The sequence below is a fragment of the Misgurnus anguillicaudatus genome, chromosome 6 (genome assembly GCF_027580225.2).
Source record: "Misgurnus anguillicaudatus chromosome 6, ASM2758022v2, whole genome shotgun sequence".
In the NCBI taxonomy this organism is placed as follows: domain Eukaryota; kingdom Metazoa; phylum Chordata; class Actinopteri; order Cypriniformes; family Cobitidae; genus Misgurnus; species Misgurnus anguillicaudatus.
Genome location: NC_073342.2, coordinates 31792400 through 31807211, shown reverse-complemented (window position 1 = coordinate 31807211; position 14812 = coordinate 31792400). Strand labels below are relative to the sequence as shown.

The 14812-nt window shown below is 36.7% G+C and overlaps 1 protein-coding gene across 3 annotated transcripts in view; it reads left to right on the top strand.

The window, feature by feature from the left end:
- fbln1 (fibulin 1) overlaps positions 1 to 14812 on the top strand; it is a 49906-nt gene that overhangs the window by 14169 nt on the left and 20925 nt on the right. For 2 of the 3 annotated variants that reach the window (XM_073869030.1, XM_073869029.1), the window contains exons 4-14: positions 2863 to 3001; positions 3721 to 3756; positions 5399 to 5485; positions 5575 to 5712; positions 5802 to 5939; positions 6274 to 6425; positions 7960 to 8077; positions 8245 to 8370; positions 8453 to 8572; positions 11060 to 11191; positions 11286 to 11409. In XM_073869030.1, the coding sequence (XP_073725131.1) occupies positions 2863 to 3001; positions 3721 to 3756; positions 5399 to 5485; positions 5575 to 5712; positions 5802 to 5939; positions 6274 to 6425; positions 7960 to 8077; positions 8245 to 8370; positions 8453 to 8572; positions 11060 to 11191; positions 11286 to 11409 (1310 nt within the window). Of the gene's footprint in view, positions 1 to 2862; positions 3002 to 3720; positions 3757 to 5398; positions 5486 to 5574; positions 5713 to 5801; positions 5940 to 6273; positions 6426 to 7959; positions 8078 to 8244; positions 8371 to 8452; positions 8573 to 11059; positions 11192 to 11285; positions 11410 to 12006; positions 12412 to 14812 lie in introns of those variants that run through there. The other variant, XM_073869031.1, reaches the window with a different exon arrangement.

Genomic DNA, 14812 nt, shown 5'->3' with positions numbered 1-14812 from the left:
AACAATGTTGTCAAAAAGGATCCGCGAAAACGACGCTGTATGCATGCCAGGCCAGTAGTTGGCGATGTTATTTTGTAAAGGCACAACACATCTGTGCAGTACAAACTTTTCTACAGAGCCTTAAAAACAAACTATAAAGACGGTGAAAGCATTGAGCAGTTTTTTTTAGAGAGATGATAAGTTTGATGGATTTTACTATTATTAAGTGACACTGGAATAAAGCGGCAAAATTTTGGAGAAGCGTTAATAAACTCAGTATCTTGTTTAGTACAAACCCAGTCCTGTAGGCCGACATTGCTGTTATGGTTGGCAAATACTCATAGATGCCTGTCGACTGAACACATAATACACATGCGCATGATGTCACCATTTTCACAGACCTGCATTTTCGTCATTTACATAGAAATGATAACGCTGTCGTTTTAAAAAACTCACACTTATGGGGCATACACACCAGACGCGAGTTCAACGATTTGCGCAAGTAGATTACATACAAAGACAATGCAAAGACGTGATAAAATGCGTTCTCACGCAGGGTAATGTGAATGATGCGAATTGGGCGGCGCTATTCGCCTCAAACACGCCTTCGGTCAACTTGAAAATAACTCAAGCGAAAAATTTGCATGACACAAAATAAAATCCCGCGAGTGATTTAGAGCGAGCAATGCGCTGCTAGGCGTTTGGTGTGTACGTAGCATTAGAAAGATGTTTACAAAACTTTGCGTTTTTAGAACCAAAAAGCCTCTGTCTTGTAAACAAACATCCGAATTCATAAAAAGTTTCCAGTTTTTGGTTGCAAGCATTGTGTAAACAGCACCCAAGATGCGTCTGAATCTCTATGCATGAATGGCGATTACAAATTATTGAACCGAGTTTGCTGAAATGTAATGCAACGAGCTTTTCTCAGAATGAACACACATTAAGGTCTATTTGTGTGTTCACACCAGACGTGAAGGACGCAAATAAATTGCGCTATTCGCGCGTAGTTGGACACTTAAAAAAGTTCATGAAATTTGCATAATTTGCTAGTGAACTTTAGAACCAAATATGCTAATTTTGCCTGCCTTAGCTAGCTTGTAGTCTTAATAGGTGTGTATATATAACTTAAATTGAGTCAAGAGCGTTTTTTATACCTTACCAGACTGTCCGACCGACTCACTTTCTTCCAAGCAAGATCCTTTTTTTTCCTATTTCTATAAAAGTATAAAGATGTGTCGTACAGCGCCGAAAATGTTGTCCTTCATTGTTTTCGTATTTCTGCCTCATGGTCGCTACGTCGTAATTACGTCACTATTAGAGCAAGCTCCTGATTAGTTAACTTGGCGCGAATATCAACCAAAGTTCAGATTTTTTCAGCGGATAATCTTGACGCGCATAGTGCGAATCACCTTTTACTTGCATCAAACGCTCGAAACAATAGATTTGCACCACATTATTCATGCGAATCGCATCTAACGCATCTTTGCATTGGCTCAACATGTAAATCACTCGTGCTTAGCACTTCATTTGCATCTGGTATCTTTCAAAAGAGGTGTTTCTATATCTAGTTGTCATAAACAAATGAATAACGTCCACTCCAGTAACTGACGAGAGGCGGATGACGTGAACTCCACTGCTTTGTTCTCATTGGTAGTCTCTCTCGAATGTCGCTCATAATTTGCATAAAGTAAAACATTTCTCAACTTTGACGCGCGACTGGACACGCCCATCCACCCGCCAATGGTCACTGTCGCCGGATGCCGTTGAGCTTCCATTGAGATCGTGTCGGTCTGCTATTGCTGGTTGCTTATAATGTGAATGTACTAAGTTTTGAAACATCTTTATTTTTAATTATGGACCAAACCATATTTTTGTAAATATATATGGTGTTAAAACAAATGCCTTTGCCTTGAAATTCACTGCATAGATAAAATTCCAAGTGTCCAAATATGTCAGTAGGCCACTTTATATCTATCCAAGATGCGATTGCTTGTGTATGCATGCCCGCGAGACCCATCACGTAAACGTGATAAATCCACTTTAAAAGAAAGAGCTCTTGTGTTCATAAACTGACAGAGTGATGTGGGCCTTTGTGCTGTGATGAAAGAAAGAGAGAGAATGAGCTAAAGATGGATATTTTCCTCTCTACATTGTTTACATTAAGCAGGAGTGAACTTGTCCGCTGTAGTAAAGTGGAGCGTTTCGCTGTCAACGCAGCTCAGATTATACGCACAAAATCCCTGCCAGACCTCAAGATGATCAATGATGTGAACATCTAAACACACCTGAGTGAATTTCAGCATCACCCTTCACCAGGTGACACCAGGTCTTTTGGGAAATGTGACTTCAGATTTAACATTTATGTCTGAAGTGTATACAAACTCAAATAGATGTATTTTTATAAAATATACGGTTAAGTATTTAGCTTTAGTTCACAGACTCATCGTAGATTTACAGAAGTGAATTATCACAGCAGTTTCGTCCAACACAGACTTTATCTGTCTGGAAAATCACTCATAGGTTTTACGGTTAGCATCTCTACCTCTGCTGTCTCATCAACCCAAGAGGAAAATATTTCTGTCTTCTCTCATTTCACAGGTATTTCACAAAACTGGAGTCAGTTTGAGGCAGTCACTAACAAAAAAATGCCTGAGGGTTATTTACTGAACGAACCAATCATCAAACATCAAAAAAATATGTGCTACTTTCCATCAACAGGGCCCAAAATATGACCAGAAACTCAGCCTGTCAAGCAAACGTTCAGTTAAATGAAATGCATGAATGCATTTTGGGGCATCAGTTTGACCCTGAGAACTACAAAAAGTTGATATCTATTGTGACTACTTTTTGTGATGTTTTTCTCATCTGCAGATGTGTTGTGAATGTTGTTTACTTGGCCGGGCGACTCAAGAACGCGGGCTGTCGTGTGATCTGAATCTCCCGGTGGGTTATCAGTGCGGTCAGGTGTCTCGGGCGTGTTGTGTCGACCGCTCACCAACCACTGATGGAAACTCTACAGAGGGTGAGATGCAAACAGAAGCTCTCATGTACTGCAAAATAAAAACAAATGTTTTATCTTCTGCAAACCTCTCCAATCCATCCAGACCATTTATAAACGTTAAAGGGGACATATCATGAAAGTCTGACTTTTTCTTTGTTTAAGTGCTATAATTGGGTCCCCAGTGCTTCTATCAACCTAGAAAGTGTGAAAAAGATCAACCCAGTAACTGAGTCTCTGCAAGCGTGTAAAAAATAGCTCATTGGAATTTGGCTCCCCTTGTGATGTCAGAAGGGGATCTTATTATAATAATACCGCCCCTTAATCTTCACTATCCAACCATGGCACTGCCATTTAGTGCAGAGAGAGAAAAAATAATTGACAGCACAATTTAATTTTAACAACCACCATTATGGTGATCAGTGTTTGCATTTCATCAGCTCATTTGCATTTAAAAGCACACACCCAAAAATGGCACATTTTTGCTCACACCTACAAAGTGGCAATTTTAACATGTTATAATAAATTATCTGTGGAATATCTTAAAAAAGTCCCAGTTAAACTGCATCTCGGTGAGTCTTGCAGTTAAAGATGGATTCTGTTGCCCTCTGCTGTTCATATGATGATATCTAGCTCATGCTTTTAAGACTTTGCAACGTGTATTTTTGTGCAATTTTAAGGATATTTCAATTATAGCAGCACAACTTAAATATTTTGTTTTAATTTGTGTTTGATTGTTACAGATGGACCTCCACCGAGTCCAGAAGATCAATGCAAAGGTCACCTTCATATTCAATATATACAGTATATTGTATAAGTTTAGGGTCACTTGACTGAATTCGGAAAGCTCCAGTTATATGGAGAAAATACTCAGCAATGGTGTTGAATGATAAATGTGCACATGGTTTGTCTTAAAGCATATTAAAAACACCACATAGACAGTTACAATAAAAATGTTACAGCTGAACAAGTCATAGATATAATGTATGAAAGCCCCATAGGCTCGGCACTGAAACAATACTCAAACCTGTTTACATTAGTGCTATATGAAAACACGTGTGCACAGTTTACATATCCATTGTGAAACCATCAGCTACGTTTCTGAAACTACACAATGTAAATATGTATCTATGCGATTGAATGGAGGCGGGAATAAATTAACATATTCATGAATATGCCAAATGAGGGATGGGAATACAGTTGCATTCAGGCTATTTTAAGGCATAAAGAATTTACTGTCATAGGACAATCTTTTCCATATGTTATGATGCTTAAAGATGAGTTTTAAGTAATAAAATAAAATGATCAACTACAGGGGGACTTTAAATGTTTGAAATTGGTCTTGTTGACAGCAGCAAAAACGCATTCTGGTTGAGTACCATCTGTTTAATTGGGCCAACATATTAATTTCACTTTTTTTTTTTAATGGATGGCGTGCACCAAATAATAAAGAAAAGCACCCACTAAGAGCCTTGATGAGATGGGAACTCTTTAATGTTAAAAGAAAAGCTTTTTACAACCTCACCTTTCTATCCACCTGTTTCTTGACGTAAATGTGGGCGCCGCCATCGTTTAGCTTTCCGGTTTATGACTTCCGGTGAGCCACTAAAGCTAATGGTAGTCCTATTGAGAAGGACACAAGTGTGCCGTGTTGACTGGCTGTTTAATGTTTATTATGAAATCCAGGAAGATATAATAACTTATACAAACGCAGTAAATTTCTACAAGACGTTTGTTTTAACCCCATGCACAAGAGCTAAATGTGTATGTGGCGCACATGCAATCATGATCTGTATTTACAAATCCATCCAGTAAAATCCTTCATAAAAACTGACAGTGAACAATAAATACAATCATTGTTTAAAAACAACTAATATTATGCTGATTAAAATATGCTGATTTAGCCGATTTACTTATTCTGCTATATTTTTTTCAAAAATGCGATTACAGTACAGAATATATACGACATAATCTGCTTAGTTAATGTTTGTAATAGTTCGTAATGTGTTTGAGCGTACTTTTGTTATGTTTTAAATGAAAAAGCAAATAATTTAAAAAGTAAGCAAATAATTAATCTCATGTCTCCACCTGCGTAAGAAGCCATGTAATAACATTTTCTTTCAACTGTATCTTCATATATCAAGCCACTTCTTCATTTCATCCTCACACTGGTTCATACATGGCAGGTGTAGTAAATATTAACTGTTTATGTGTGCTCCCACTACACTGTTTTATACCGGCTGGCTATTGAACCAGAAGTCTTGTAGCGGAAAGGAAATACGTCACATCACTTACTTCCGCATTCAAGAAACAGGTGGATAGGAAAGTTTTGTGCCAGTGACCCTAAACTTTTGATAAATTGTTATGAAAGTCACTTTTTTCAGTTCTGGATGTTAACGTTTGTGTGTATTAAAATTAAAGCTGCCGGATGTTCCCAGCGTTGTCTTAACGGTGCGTGCGCCTGTTTCGAGGGATACAAGTTCAAGGCTGATGGAAAAACCTGTGAAGGTCCATAAACATCCACCAAACACAAACCAATACACCTTTACATCTGTTTCTAATGAATCTCACCAGGTTTTCTCTCTCTTTTCTCTCAGACATCAATGAATGTTTGTTAGGCGCTCATCATTGTGAAACTGGACAGCGCTGTATCAACACGATGGGCTCGTATCGCTGTCAGAGAGAGGCCAGCTGTGGAACGGGTTATGAACTTACAGACAGCAACAAATGTGAAGGTGGGAATTAAAATCAATCAGCGCATCATTTATTTGAATCGTCTGTAATAATAATAATAATAATCCTGGACTGCCGTGTGATGTTTCAGACATTAATGAATGTGAGATTGGTTCTCATAACTGCGGAGCCGGACTGGAATGCCAGAATACGGTCGGATCTTTCCGGTGCCGACCGCGAGTGCAGTGTGGCGCGGGATATATACAGGACGCCCTGGGGAGCTGCATCGGTCAGTCAATGCTTCAAATAATAATCTTGCATTTATCAATGAACTTCACAAACTCACGTGCACAGGTTTCTGATATTTACATTTAAGGATTTGGTAGACGCTTTTGTCCAAAGTGACTTATGGTGCACAGTGTTATTTATATTATTTATCGGTATATGTGTTTCCTGGGATTCAAACCCATGACCTTTTATGCACAAAACTTTTAACAAGTCACATTTTGCACTAAATATAAGCAGTGTTACTGTGTTGAAAAAAATGTCATCATGTTATAGTTGTTTACAAAAAGACCTATTAAATATGCATAGTTTGATTTATTTGTTTTTTTCTTTTACAGATATAAATGAGTGTTTGAGCATAACCGGACCGTGTCAGCCGGGTCAGACGTGCATGAACACTGTCGGTTCATACACATGCCAGAGAAATGTTGTTAACTGCGGTCGCGGATACCACCTGAACGCCGAAGGGACTCGCTGCGTAGATACGGATATTCGTTTAGTTTTAAACATTTCTGCTATTTAATTGCGCACATGTTAAACTGTTTAATTCCTCCTACTTTTTACTATCCAATTATTTTCCAAAGGATAAAATGAATCCACAGTTTTCCACAGACTTATGGGGTGTCCACACCAAATGCGAATTCAAGATTTGCGCAAGTAGATTACATACAAACTCAATGCAAAGACGCAAATAGATGCAAACTTGTTCGGGGGCGATGCAGCGATGTTGCCCCGAAAACATGCGTTATTCAGCTCAAAAGGGCCTTTGCGCAAATTAAAACTATTCAGCTTGAGCGAAAAATTTGCATGACACGAAGTTAAATCCCATGAGTATTTGAAATGCTTCGCATTACAGTTTATTTGTGGCACATCTGCCAGGGGCGATTGGTCAATAATGGTTAACTTACATGGGGCCCGGTTAGTCATTTTCGGATTTTTTTTTTTTTTAAGTATTAACTAATTCCCCGTCGAGTTACCTCGTCAATTAAGAGAAAACATTTGCATGAAAAAAACGTGTTCTTGATGAATTTTTATTGTTATCTGTGATACCACGATTATCCACTAGATGGCTTACCGAATTTATTAAAAAATTATTTATTAATTTTACACTCCGTGTATGTTTTGATTATCATTCTGAATCTGATCTCTAACAAAATTCCTTAACAAAAATTTAATTATTTCAGCTTTTTGCTAAAAAAATATTTTTTTTTGGAAAAATACCCATATTTAAGAGTTTATAAGCAGAGAAAAAATATAGATAGGATGAAACGTTTTTTCCCCGTTTTGTTTGAAAGCAGAAAGGTCATTTCTTTTATTTGATATATTTGTATGTTTATATATTTTTAGAATAAATTTTCCTGGAATGCATTTTGTGAAACTTTTGTGAAAATCACAAAAAATGCTGGTGGGCAACTTTAAAAAAAGGCGGCGACAATTATTTTTTATTAAAAATAAATTATCACTCAAATCACAATAAATCTTGCAAAATTTATACTTACTGTATAATAAGAATAATGTAATTTGTTAGCTCCCGCGTGCCACATAAATGAAATAATTTGTAAGATGTGGCGGGCCACATAAAATAAGGGGGCAGGCTTGATTTGGCCCACGGGCTGGAGTTTGACACCCCTGCTTTAGAGTCACAGGGTGTGTGTACAGATCCGTTTATCTGAGATAGCCCTGCTGAAAAAAACAGCATACCAGCAAGACCAGCATATGTTGTGTTTTGGTGCTGGTTTTCTAGTGAACACCAGTTAAACCAGAACAAAACCAGCATCAGCACCATCTTAAACAGTACTAGCACCAGCATCCCAAGCTGGTCACACCAGCATCCCATGCTGGTAATACCAGCAAGACCAGCATATGTTGTGTTTTGGTGCTGGTATGCTGGTGACCACCAGCTAAACCAGCATAATTCCCATGGTGGTCCATGCTGGTTTGATGCTGTTTTTTCAGCAGGGAGAGGTAATAAAACACTGTATTGGCTAAGCTCTTCTTTTATATGGATGTTTCCAGATACGGATGAGTGTGCTGGGCCTGATAATACCTGCGACAATCATGGTTGCATTAATCTGATGGGCTCGTACCGCTGTGAATGCAGGGCTGGTTTCATGTTTAACAGCATCACCAGAGGCTGTGAAGGTGAGTAAGCTGGATCTGACTGTAGGGTTGCCAAATATAACTAAATATTGTTTGGTAAGAGCATGGCTGTATAAATGATTATATGTTAGTAAGCATAATGAATCATTTGCTGATACACACACACACACACACATCTCATTAAATATCCTTCTTTTCTTGATTTTCAGACATCAATGAATGCAGGCATTATCCTGGCCGCCTGTGTGCTCACAAGTGTGAGAATATTCTGGGGTCTTACAAGTGCAGCTGTACCACTGGCTTCAAACTGGCCAGCGATGGACGAAACTGCGATGGTAGTTCTTCAGCAGAATATAAATAACTATCAATTGTTCATTATAAAAACATCAACAAACTGGTGTGCGTTTAAACCCACAGACGTAAACGAATGCGAGGCAAACCCCTGCAGTCAGGAGTGTGCAAACGTTTATGGATCCTATCAGTGTTACTGTCGACGAGGTTATCAGCTCAGTGATGTGGATGGGATCACCTGTGAGGGTAAGTGTGTACACGGAATACTGTATACTATTAAAACAGTATGGAAAAGGGCATAGATAAATGGATAATGCTTATGAAAACAACTCATGTCACACTGTTTGCACGTGACCACTTCATGTAATGTTAAATTCATTTAAAGACAATAGGAAACACACACATGAATAACTAGAACTGTGGTGAGGTGTTTACATGCAACGCGAAATAGGACTGTGCAAAAAAATTCAAATCGTTATGATTTTTACACAAATAATCGTAATTATGATTTTTACCCCAAAATAAATAAATAAATAAAAGTAAAAAATATAACCACGATTTTCAGCAAAATAACCGTGAAATTATCGTGATTATGATTTATCGTTTTTACCAAAGTAAACGTGAAATAATTGTGACTTTCAACAAAATAATGGTGAAAAATTGTGATTATGATTTTCATCAAAATAACCGTGAAATAATCGTGATTATAATTTTTACCAAAATAAATGTGAAATAATTCTGATTATGATTTCCCCCCAAATAACCGTGAAATAACCGTGGCCACGATTTCTACCAAAATGACGTGAAATAAACGCGATTATAATTTTTACCAAAATAATCGTGAAATAATCGTGACCATGGTTTTCAACAAAATAATCGCGAATAACCGTGACTATGATTTTCATCAAAATAACTGTTAAATAATCATGATTATATTTTTTACCCAAATAAACTTTAAATAATTGTGATTATGATTTTCAACAAAATAATCGTGAAAAATTGTGATTATGATTTTCTCCAAAATAATCGGGAAATAATCATGACCATGGTTACCACCAAAATAATCGTGAAAAATAACCGTGATTATGATTTTCATCAAAATAACCGTGAATAATCGTGATTATGATTTTTACAAAAATATCTGTGATTATAATTTTTACCAAAATAAATGTAAAATAATCGCGCTCATGATTTTTACCAAAATAATCGTGAAAAACCCAGTGATTATGATTCCCCCAAAATAACCGTGAAATAACCGTGGCCACGATAGGTTTTTTTAACCGAAATAACCGTAAAATAACCGTGATTATAATTCTAACCAAAATAAATGCGAAATAATTGTGATTTTCAACAAAATAATCGTGAAATAATCGGGATTATAATTTTTTTTCCAAAATAAATGTGAAATAATTCTGATTATGATTTCCCCCCAAATAACCGTGAAATAACCGTGGCCACGATTTCTACCAAAATGACGTGAAATAAACACGATTATAATTTTTACCAAAATAATCGCGAAATAATCGTGACCATGGTTTTCAACGAAATAATCGCGAATAACCGTGACTATGATTTTCATCAAAATAACTGTTAAATAATCATGATTATATTTTTTACCCAAATAAACTTTAAATAATTGTGATTATGATTTTCAACAAAATAATCGTGAAAAATTGTGATTATGATTTTCTCCAAAATAATCGGGAAATAATCATGACCATGGTTACCACCAAAATAATCGTGAAAAATAACCGTGATTATGATTTTCATCAAAATAACCGTGAATAATCGTGATTATGATTTTTACAAAAATATCTGTGATTATAATTTTTACCAAAATAAATGTAAAATAATCGCGCTCATGATTTTCACCAAAATAATCGTGAAAAACCCAGTGATTATGATTCCCCCAAAATAACCGTGAAATAACCGTGGCCACGATAGGTTTTTTTAACCGAAATAACCGTAAAATAACCGTGATTATAATTCTAACCAAAATAAATGCGAAATGATTGTGATTTTCAACAAAATAATCGTGAAATAATCGGGATTATAATTTTTTTCCCCAAATAAACGTGAAATAATTGTCATTATGATTTCCCCCCAAATATCCTTGAAATAACAGTGGCCACGATTTTTACCAAAATAACTGCAAAAAAAAAAAAAATCGTGATTATAATCATTACCAAAATAATCGGGGAAATAACCGCGACCACGGTTTTCATCAAAATAATCGTGAAATAACAGTGATTATGATTTTCTTTAAAATAACTGTTAAATAATTGTGATTATAATTTTTACCAAAATAAACGTGAAATAATTGTGATTATGATTTCCAACAAAAAAAAAATCGTAAAAAATTCTCCAAAATAATCGGGAAATAATCTTGACCATGGTTTTCAAAAAAATAATAATCGTGAAATAACCGCGATTATGATTTTCAGCAAAATAACCGCGAAATAATCGTGATTGTGATTTCTACAAAAATAATTGTGATTATAATTTTTACCAAAATAAACGTGAAATAATTGTGATTATGATTTTTACCAAAATAATCCTTTATGGTCTTTCCCTGATAATAGAAAACGTGTTTTACGTGTTTACATGACCCCACATGTTATCAGTTTATTAAGTATAGTCGGCGTAAATGTAAACGCACTCATTGTTGACTTTAATGACTTTGTTATTTGTGTAATGGTGGAAGCATCAATGAGTTTTTCTGTTTGTCTTCAGACATTGATGAATGTGCTTTGCCCACCGGTGGACACATCTGCTCCTATCGATGTCACAACACCCCGGGTAGCTTTCACTGCACGTGTCCTGTGATCGGGTACACGCTCGCCCCTAACGGACGCAGCTGCCAGGGTCAGAAACAGTTCCAGAACCAAAATCTTCCTTTTAAAGACCAGCTGGTAGTGATGCTAATGCTGTTTGTTTGTTTCATGTCACACATGTACAGATATTGACGAGTGTGTAACGGGTACACACACCTGTACAGAAGCCGAGAGCTGTTTCAATGTTCAGGGTGGATACAGGTGTCTGAATTTCGAGTGTCCCGTCCACTACAGACGTTCAGGAGAAACGTAAGTGATCTTAATTCAAGACGTGTCAAAAGTTTGATCTGAAGATTCATTAACATGAATCACAAAGATATTTGAGTATATATCTGTAATAGTTGTAGCTCATATGGAGCGTGGTTGTAGTGTAAAATCACAGGTAGGTATTGTTAATGTTAAACGGGTTAATAAAAGATCTCCTGACCACCTCAATGTGCATGAAGGTAACGTCCATGATGGCTGCAAACGCAATGCATGAAGAGTACCAAACAATCTCATCTGCCAATGAAAACACAATACAGCACAACAGTGACCGCCCACATCACAACTGGGTGTGGTTCCAGAAGTATTTTTATAATTTATTTTTTAAAAATTTGCTATAAAATGTAGAGTTAAAATTGACAATTAATATATTTTTATTCCTCTAACAAATCCTTCCTTTGGGAAAAAAATCAATAACATAATGACTTAAGGAACCCAACTGTTGTGCTCTATTAGAGACTGTTCAGATGCCACGCCCCCTCAACCAAACCCCACCCCCTTAAAATCACACACACTTTTCTGCATGACGTGCACTGCCCGTTCTAACCCCCCTCCTCTTTTCCCTCCCTCTCCCCTTTGCAGCCGCTGCGAACGCTTGCCTTGTAATCACACTAGCGAGTGTCACGCGTTGCCTGTGAGAATTACCTACTACCACCTGACATTCCCCACCAAAATTCCCATTCCCACCAACATCTTCCGCATGGGTCCCTCCAATTCTGCGCTCGGGGACGACATCGAAGTGGCCATTGTGGACGGTAACCAGGGAGGCTACTTCGCCGCCATACGCCAGGACCACGGCGGCGTCTTGGTGGTCCAGAAACCGATCGCGCTCCCTCAGGACTTTGAAATCTCTCTCGAGATGAAACTTAGGCGATTCGGACACCTCAGCGTTTATCTGTTTAAGATACGCTTGTTTGTAACCCCAGACGAGCTGAACAATGCCATCATTGAATGAAGTGATGGAAATGAATTCATATTGTAACTGTGTCTGTTAGCGCACTGCATTATTAGTTGGTTTTAAATGACTATATGACAGGAGAAAGTGTCTTGAGATGAAAATCCACCTGGGAAGTTTCTGCTTATGATTTCGGAAATTGTGATTTGATATTTGTTGGAATTTCTGATATGCATTCATCTTGCTGTTTTAAATCCATATGCTGTAGAAGGGATACAGCTACGGCCTAAATCTCGTGAGATGTTGGGTTTAGGGTTAGGTTTGGGGGTAGGATAACCATAAAAAATGGGTTCTGGCTAGATGGGATACAGCTACAGCATAAGTCCAGTAAAATGTTGGGTTTACACAAAAATATGACTTTCTTACTTAGTATTTTTGTCTTGTTTGAATAACAAATATCTACACTGCAAAAATGATTTTCAAGAAAAATATTTTTAGTATTTTATCTTGTTTTCAGTTAAAATATCAAAAAATTCTTAATGGTTTTTCTTGATGAGCAAAATGATCCAAGAAGGTGGGTTTGGTTTTTGGATCAAAAATATCAAATTTAAGTGATTTTGTGCATAAAACGAGCCAAAAAATCTGCCATTGGGGTAAGCAAAAAAATCTTGAACATTTTCTTAAACACTAAATTCAAGAACAATTCTAGAAAAATTTGCTTACCCCATTGGCAAGTTTTTTTTTTTGCTTGTTTTATGCACAGAGTCACTTTTTGATATTTTTGGATCAAGAAAATCAAGAAAAGCATCTTAATTGAAGAATTTTTTAATATTTTTACTGAAAACAAGACAAAAATACAAAGATTTTTTTTTTTGGAAATAATTTTTTGCAGTGTATAAATTCTTTAATCAACATGTATTTTCTTGATAAGAAAATATGTCTAGGTTTTGGACAAACATATACAAATTAAATGAGTTTGTGCTTGAGGCAGGCAAAAGGTGTCTGCCAATGGTGTGAGAAAATTTTGCTTGAATTAAGTGTTTAAGAAAAAATATTTTTTTTCACACCATTGGCAGATATTTTTGCTTGTTTTAAGCACAAATTCACTTGAGTTGTATGTTTTTGCCTATAAACCAGACTTATTTTCTTATGTCATTTTGCTCATTAAGAAAAATCATCTTAATTTAAGATATTTTTTAGATATTTCTACTGAAAACAAGACAAAAATACTAAGTAAGAAAGTATTTTTTGCAGTATAGGGTTAGGTTTGAGGTAAGATTAGGTTAAAACAGAAGTCATCCGGTGACATTTTGGCTGTTGCTGTATCCCTTCTAGCCACAACCCAATACATCGTATTAAAGCTAGCATATGACCTCAACAAACGTGGACTATCTTGCGAAATTTAAAGGAACACGCCCACATTTTGGGAATTTAGCTTATTCACCGTATCCCCCAGAGTTAGATAAGTCCATACATACCTCTCTCATCTCCGTGCGTGCTGTAACTCTGTCTGACGCAGCCCCCGCTAGCTTAGCTTAGCACAAAGACTGGAAATGCATGGCTCCAGCTAGTATACTGCTCCCAATAAGTGACAAAATAACGCGATCATTTTCCTATTTATGTGTTGTGATTTGTATAGTCAAACCGTGTACAAATAACAAGGTGATATGAGACACAGCGATCTTTTAACAGTATACATACTGAGAACTATATTCTCTGAAGACGAAGCACTGCCGCATGGGCGGAGTGATTTGCACAATTCTGACCGAACTCTCTGCTCCTCACCAGGGACTTCTCGTGTGCTGCGAGCAGATCACTCCGCCCATGCGGCAGTGCTTCGTCTTCAGAGAATATAGTTCTCAGTATGTATACTGTTAAAAGATCGCTGTGTCTCATATCACCTTGTTATTTGTACACGGTTTGACTATACAAATCACAACACATAAATAGGAAAATGATCGCGTTATTTTGTCACTTATTGGGAGCAGTATACTAGCTGGAGCCATGCATTTCCAGTCTTTGTGCTAAGCTAAGCTAGCGGGGGCTGCGTCAGACAGAGTTACAGCACGCACGGAGATGAGAGAGGTATGTATGGACTTATCTAACTCTGGGGGATACGGTGAATAAGCTAAATTCCCAAAATGTGGGCGTGTTCCTTTAACCATGGCTTTACTACAGTTAAAACAAAAAAACATGGTTACTGTATAGCAAAACCAGATTTGGCAGATTTGTTTGCTTGCTTTAAACACAAATTCACTTAAATTGTATATTTTTGTCTAAAAACTAGACTTATTTTTTTAGGTCATTTTTCTTATCAAGAAAATACAAGTAAGAATTTTGTAAGTGTAAGGGTTGTAAGTCATATAAACAAAGTTTATGATTTTTCTTTTTTTAATGCTCTTTTTATTTTGATTCTTGACTGATATAACCTGTATTGAAATGTAAAGAGATTGGTAAATCAGCATATGATGGGGATAAAATGGGGATGAGATC